This window comes from Cornus florida, unplaced genomic scaffold (assembly GCF_030987335.1).
Source record: "Cornus florida cultivar Cherokee Brave unplaced genomic scaffold, ASM3098733v1 CherokeeBrave_3.0.0_Hap2_Chr04, whole genome shotgun sequence".
Taxonomy (NCBI): domain Eukaryota; kingdom Viridiplantae; phylum Streptophyta; class Magnoliopsida; order Cornales; family Cornaceae; genus Cornus; species Cornus florida.
This window is the reverse complement of record NW_026775574.1, coordinates 79,675,325-79,682,894: the sequence shown is the minus strand read 5'-3', so window position 1 is coordinate 79,682,894 and position 7,570 is coordinate 79,675,325. Positions and strand designations below refer to the sequence as shown.

At 36.0% G+C, this 7,570-nt stretch overlaps 1 protein-coding gene across 1 annotated transcript; it reads left to right on the top strand.

Annotated features, from left to right (window-relative positions):
* The first annotated feature begins 284 nt into the window (after positions 1–284).
* LOC132303617 (disease resistance protein RPM1-like) lies at positions 285–3,621 on the top strand. The gene has a single exon (XM_059800954.1). The coding sequence runs from the start codon at positions 700–702 to the stop codon at positions 3,304–3,306; it is 2,607 nt and encodes an 868-aa protein (XP_059656937.1). The 5' UTR covers positions 285–699; the 3' UTR covers positions 3,307–3,621.
* The last annotated feature ends 3,949 nt before the right edge of the window (positions 3,622–7,570 follow it).

Below are 7,570 nucleotides of genomic sequence, written 5' to 3'. Positions count from 1 at the left end.
TTTTTTTATAAAGAAAATGAAAAGAAATACGAGGAACAGATATATATATATTCTTAATTCTTAATTCTTAAAAAACAAAACCACTCAAAAAAAAAAAAACCGAATCAAACAGACCTTAAACTGCAATGTGTTACTAATTCAAAATGATCATCCTGTGCATGTGTTAGAATAGTTGTGCTACATAGTTGATCAGTGTCAAAAAGTGAGTCCATCACTGAAAAAGCAGATTCCTCATAAAATGGATTCCAGCTCAAAAGCAACAAAAGTGGCGTGTCAAATCGTAGAGGAGGTATAAAAATCAATTAAATAAATATGATACCAACTTACCCAGTCCAACTTTCTATCCCAATCAACTCGTAAATTTCTTACTAATTGCCATTATCTTCACCTTCAAATTGCTACACTTAATTGTGTAGTTCTATCATTGCGGGACACAGTGTCGGGAGCAAAAGGAGACAATGCACTAGACTTAATTGTGTTGTATTCGGTTCATCTGTTCCTTTTTCTTTTATCATTTGGCTCCCCACTCTCTTTCCTCTTTTTATTCCAAACAAAGTTTTTCCACACAATTGAGAAATGATCTGAAATTCCTTCTGCCTTTTACTTACTAAAATTCATACCAAGATTGAGGACTCTTGTAATCGATCTATTATTGTCTCTCTATTGTTGTCTTGGGAGAAATTAAGAAGATCTGAGAGAATGGCTGAGAGTGTAGTAGCTTTTTTGCTCAATCACTTGGACATCTTCCTTCAACAAGAGTCGAGCCTCTTGGGAGGAATAAGGGAAGAAGCTGAGTCCATCAGAGATGAATTGGTGCGCATGAGGGCTTTCCTCAGAGTAGCTGATGAAAAACAAGATATTGACCCACAGCTCCAAGCATGGGTTGACCAAGTTCGTGATGTTGCCCATGACACCGAAGATGTGCTTGACGAATTCATGCTCCGCTTCTCACGTTATCATGGGGATGGATTCTATGGTTTTCTTCGTAAGATCTGTTGCTCTATTAAGAACTTGAAAGCACGCCGTCGAATTGCTTCTCGGATACACAGAATCAAGTGTAGAGTGAGTCAAATTGCCCAGGGACATCAAAACTACAGCACTGTCTCAGAGCAAGGCTCGACCTCCACCACTGTCAACAACACATGGTATGATCGTCGAGGTGATGCACTTCTACTGGAAGAGGCTGAGCTTGTGGGCATGGATGGGCGCAAGAAGCAGCTGATTGGGTGGCTTGTGGAGGACAGTCCAAGACTCAAAGTCGTTTCGGTGGTGGGGATGGGGGGTATGGGAAAAACCACCCTAGTAAAGAAAGCCTATGATGATATGGGGGTGAAGAATCGTTTCCAATGTCATGCTTGGATCACTGTTTCTCAATCATTTCATCTCAGAGAGCTTCTCAAAGACGTAGTTCGAAGACTCTTCGATGAAGCCAAGCAACAGGCCCCTCAAAGTTTGGAAACCATGGACATCAATGACTTGAAAGCAAAAATCAAAGATTTCCTCCAACAGAGAAGGTACGTGCTTGTTTTTGATGATGTCTGGAGTATAAATGCATGGGATGCTTTGAAATATGCATTCCCTGACAACAATAGTGGCAGCCGAATACTGCTCACGACCCGTATTGTTGATGTAGCTTCTACAGCTTGTGTAGAATCTCCTGATCACATCTATACTATGGAACCATTGTCCCAAGAAGAGTCTTGGACTCTTTTCTGTAGGAAGACATTCCAAGACAACTGCTGCCCTCCAGATTTAGAGAAAGTCTCACGAAGTATCTTAGAAAAGTGTAAGGGCTTGCCACTTGCAGTTGTGGCAGTTAGTGGGGTTTTAGCTACGAAAGATAGAAGTACATCCCATGATTGGGAATTGTTTCATCGTAGCCTTGGCGCTCAGTCAGAAGGCCACGACAAACTTGAGAGCATGAAAAAGATACTTTCTCTCAGTTACTATAATTTGCCTTACTATCTAAAAATATGTTTCTTGTACTTGGGTTTATTCCCCGAAGATTACAAGATTGAGCGCATGAGAGTGATTCGACTGTGGATCGCAGAAGGATTTGTGGAAGTGAGAGTGGGAAGGACAATGGAAGAAGTTGCTGAAGGCTATCTCAAAGAGCTTATTAATAGAAGCTTGGTCCAAGTGGCAAGGATAGATGGTATTGGAAGGCTAAGAGAGTGTCGCATCCATGACCTTTTCCGTGAAGTAATTACTTCAAAGTCAAGAGAACAAAACATTGCTGCCATGGTAAGCAAAGAAAGCACAACGTGGCCGGAAAAAGTTCGGCGCCTGTCAATTCAGTACACCTTGGGGAACTTGCAGCAGACAAATCGTTTTCCTCAACTCCGTTCCTTGCTCATGTTCTCGGTGGAAGAACCTATATCCAAGTCGTTGAATCCTATATTATTCAGTGGTGGGGTTAGGTTGTTAAAGGTTTTGGATCTGAGGGGTGCTTCTTTGGAGATGCTTCCAGATGAAGTCGGCAAACTATTTCATCTCAGGTATTTAAGCTTGAGGGGAACAGAGGTTGAAACGCTTCCGAAATCCATAGGTAAGCTTGAAAATCTTGAAACTTTGGATCTCAAATACACCAATGTAACTGAGTTGCCTGTTCAGATTCTAAAGCTCCAACGTCTTCGTCATCTCTTGGTGTACAACTACAACTTGGATACATGTGGCTTTAAAGCAATAGTGGGAATAGAAGGTTTGTCTTCCTTACAAATACTCTGTTTTATTGAAGCGAACCATGAGAATGGTAGAATTGTAATGGGAGAGCTAGGGAGACTGACCCAGTTGAGGAGATTGGGAATTAGGGAGTTGAGAAGGGAGGATGGGAAGGCTTTGTGCTCCTCTCTTGAAAAGCTGAGTAACCTTCAATCATTGTCCGTAGGTTCTGTAGAAAATAAAGAGATTGTTGATATTCAACACTTGTCTTCTCCTCGTGGGTCTCTTCAACGGCTCTATTTGTGGGGACCTTTAGAAAATTTGCCCCATTGGATAACTTCTCTTCATAACCTGGTGAGATTGCGGCTTCGGTATAGCAAGTTAAGGGATGATCCATTGCAATCCCTTCAAGATTTGCCCAATCTTTTAGAAATTGTACTTTTTAAGGCTTACCGAGGGGAGGAAATGTGTATCAAATCGACAGGGTTTCAGAAGCTTAAGATATTAGAGCTTTACAGCTTAGAAGGATTGAGGTGGGTGGGAATGGAGAAGGGATCGTTGCCTCATCTTGAAAAGCTGACTATTTGGAACTGTGAGTTGTTGGAAGAGGTACCCACTGGCATTCGACATCTACTGAGTCGGTGAGATGATTAGTACTGATCAGGTCACCTAATATTTGCTTTTATTTTATTTTTATAGGATAACTGATTCGTTTTTTCTTTTGTTTTTCTTTTTCACTTTTTAATATATTATGTTATTTTATTTTTATAGAATAACTGATTCGGGGTATTCAGTTGGGAAGGAAATTATGTAGAGAGAGAAATGGAGAAAGCTAGAGTCCTTGGATAGTTGTTGAGATCTTCACTATCTAATGTTTTGTTTTTATTTTATTTTTATGGATAACTGATGTTGTTATTATTTTCTCCTTTTCAAGTAATTAAGTTGTTGTATATTGTGTTACATTGTTCACAAGCCCAAGCTCACCTACAGTTTTTTTTTTTTTTTTTCGATAATTAAACTCACCTACGGTTCTGAGTTTATATTTATTCATTGTTAATTTTTATGTAATGCATTTCATTTTATAGAGACAATGTATAAAAAAAAAGGTCAAATTCAAGAACTTGGACTCCAACAATATTTATAAGGTTGTCCAATTGTGTCTTTGTTGTTTACTATTTAAGGTAAGGTAGTGTTTGGAGGAGCCCTTCAAGGAGTAGGCACTTTGATACCGAACCAGCAACGTTGAGTACATGGAGCGATTGAATAGTCAAGTTTAAAAACTACTTAAAATTAATTCAAAATTCAACCAATCATAACTTTCAATTCGGGTAGAGTTCAAACGGACCCATAAGATACCATGAAAACCTTGAGACAAGTTTTACAATTTTTGCCAACCTCATTTACGAGATTATAGTTGTTTTCAAACTCAAAATTTGGCGATAGAACAACTTTGTGACGGATTATATGACAACTTAACTTTGTGTATTTTGAATGCTATTTTACCAAGCAAATACATGGTAGGTTTGAGAGAGAAAATAGGAAGAAAAAAAAAAAAAATTATGATAAAATTTGAACCCTAACATAACACTTTTGATAAACGTTTTAGGGGTTAACTCTTTTTTTTCAATAAAAACCTAAATTTCTCAATCAATTTTTATTTGTGAGTAATTAAATAAATACATAATCCACTTAAAGTTTTTTAAAACTATATTTTGAGTCCTCTTTCTTTTGAATAAGAATCCTAATTTCCTCAACGATCTACATGTGTGAATTATTTGATAAATTGATCAATAATCTTCATATTTATTATAATTATAAAGTCGAGAGTGCATAAGAGCGTGTATATATATATGTGTGTGTGTGATAAAAGTAGAGAAAAGAAAATTAAAGAGAGAAACTTAATTTAATTTTCGTTCTCAATTCTCCTTCAATGAATAATTCATACAAATGGGTATATACATTATTCATCTTTGAACTTATCTACTTTCTTAATTTAAGTATAAATTAAATATATTAATATTTCAACAAGAAAGAAAAAGTGTAATATCTATTAAAATTAAAGACATACACGTCTTTCAAATTCGAGATACATACCACGAATTTTTGAGCTGTGTAGCATTGCTCCAAAACATACCAGATTTATATGTATGAAATCTCAATGAGAAAAAACCACAAAATTAATAATCCATATTAAAGCATTCTAATGGATTGAAGAAAAGAAACCACATTGCTAAACTCAAACACAACCAAGCCGAGTTGCTCCAGACCTCAAACTCACTCCCACCATCTTGCAAACGAGTCGCTAACCTAACAAACAATTGCTTCGCGAACAACTTACTCCCTTCATAGTGATTTAGTACTCTTCCAAAAAATATTAGCAGTCAAAATGCGGGTGAGTAGATAAGTAGTATCTGTCAAAATAAAATAAAAAAGGTAGACAAGTATTGTCCAAAAAGAAATATTCCACAAGTATTTAATGTCTATCAAGATGAATTGACACAAAATGATGAAATGTATATCAAGATTGTCCAAACAATGGTTATACCATCATGCATAATTTTGTACCAATCCAGCTGTGTCACATTAGGGTAAAAAATTTAATTAAGCTATGTTAGGGAGCACTGCATAAGCATAAATCGTTTCAAAATTGAAATCAGAGAAATTTTATTGAAAATTTAATTTAAATTTTCTTTAATTTCAATTACAAAGGAATTAGTGCTTCAAAATGCAACATTATTTTCAACCATCAAGATCTAACAACTTTTATATATATATATATTGCAGTTCCTATATATTATGTAACTTGAAGCTGCTCATAATAACCAACTTTCTACCCAGATAAATGCCAAATTTCTTACTAATTGTCATTTTCGCCTTGAAATTGCTCTAAAAAAAAAAAAAAAAGAACTAGATTTAATTGTGTTGGTATTTAATATATATCAGGACAGTGTAAGGCCCATAGTTAATGATGCACTAAAGGACTAGACTTAATTGTGTTGTACTTGAAAAATAAAATTTAAGAACTCAAAAAATATAAAACAATTTTGAGAGAATTATAAAAGACAATTCTATAAAAATGAATAAGGATCACCTCTTATGTTTGGATCTTATGCTTACACAAAACAATACATTGGTTACGCAAACAATATATCAGTTACGAATCAGCAATGTAAAGTTGTTACTCAAGCAATGTAAGTTAGTTGTTACAGTTGTTACATAAGTGATATAAAATTGTTGAGCAAGTTTGTATTGACAAAATACCCCGAGTTTAACTGATGAATAATGAATGTCATTGTAAAATCGATAAATGCGAAGAAAAAAAAAAAAAAAAACAGTATCAAAAAGGGTCAACCAAAATTTGAAATTCAAAGCAGATTTCATTTAAATGTCTTGTCAAGATTTTCTGGAGCAATGCCCATTTTATGGCTTTGAGCTGGAATCAACCTAAATAATTACCACATACCAATCCGGTTCTACCAAAATCTAAAATTCCATCTGGAAAGTCTGGCAATTGAAATCTATTTTCTATCTATTCTTCTCTGGGAGAAATTAAGAAGAAAAGAGAAAATGGCTGAGATTTCACTAATTTTTCTGCTCGACCACCTGACAATCTTCCTTCGAGAAGAGTCAGAACTCTTGGGAGGAATAAAGGAAAGAAGCTGAGTGCGTCAAAGATGAATTGGAATGCATGAGGGTGTTCTTGAGAGTAGCTGATGCAATGGAAGAGAGTGACCTTGAACTCCAAGTATGGGTTAAGCAAGTGCGTGAAGTTACCCATGACACTAAAGATGTACTGAGTGAATATAATTTCTGAGGGACATCACAAATACCGTTACAAATTTAACGTCTCAGAGCAAAGCTTAAGCTCCAATACTGTCAATAACACATGGTATGATCATCGCGGTGATGCACTGCTACTGGAAGAAGCAGAGCTTGTGGGCATTGATGAAAGTCTCCCATAATACTTGAATGCTCACCATCGAATTGCTTCTAAGGTCTAGAGTGAATATAATTGCTGAGTGACATCAGAAATACCGTTACAAATTTAACGTCTCAGAGCAAAGCTCAAGCTCCAATACTGTCAATAACACATGGTATGATCGTCGCGGTGATTCACTGCTACTGGAAGAAGCAGAGCTTGTGGGCATTGATGAAAGTCTACGATAATATGGAGGTGAAGAATCATTTTAAAAGCCATGCTTGGATCACTGTTTCACAATCCTTTGATCTCAAAGAGCTTCTCAAAGACTTAATTCAACAACTCTTTAATGACGTCAAGAAGCTGAAGGCACCTCAAAGATTGGAATCCATGGACAACAATAATCTGAAGGCACAACTCAAGGATTTCCTCCAACCGAGAAGTCTTGATGATGTGTGGAGTATAAATACATGGGATGCTTTAAAATACATTACCCAACAATAATTGTGGCAGTCGAATACTACTCACAACGCGCATCAGTGAAGTAGCTTCTATCTCTTCCATAGAATCCCATGGTAACATCTACACTATGGAGCCACTATCTCCAGAGGAGTCATGGACTCTGTTTTGTAGGAAAACATTCCAAGACAACAGCTGCCCTCCACATTTAGAGGAACTCTAAGTATCTGTAAATAAGATGCGGGTGTGGATCATCCTTCAGCTTCCATTATTTTTTTTTATACAGTATTAAGTATAAAATACTGTAGACATATATATATATTATGTACAGTTATGATATGATTCAGCAAATATATTATATAATATATATGAGATTAACTTTTGGGATTGGCAAGTGGGAAAAGGATGGACACATGTAAAGTTGATTGATGCCAATATATGACCTCTAGCAGTTAAATGTGGGAACAAACAAAACTGATTTGACTTTTTGAAGTTAGTACATTTAGTACAATAAAATATATATATTCAGTA

Coding starts and splice junctions, on each gene's coding strand:
- LOC132303617 (XM_059800954.1), top strand. CDS start 700: ATGGCTGAGAGTGTAGTAGCTTTTTTGCTCAATCACTTGGACATCTTC.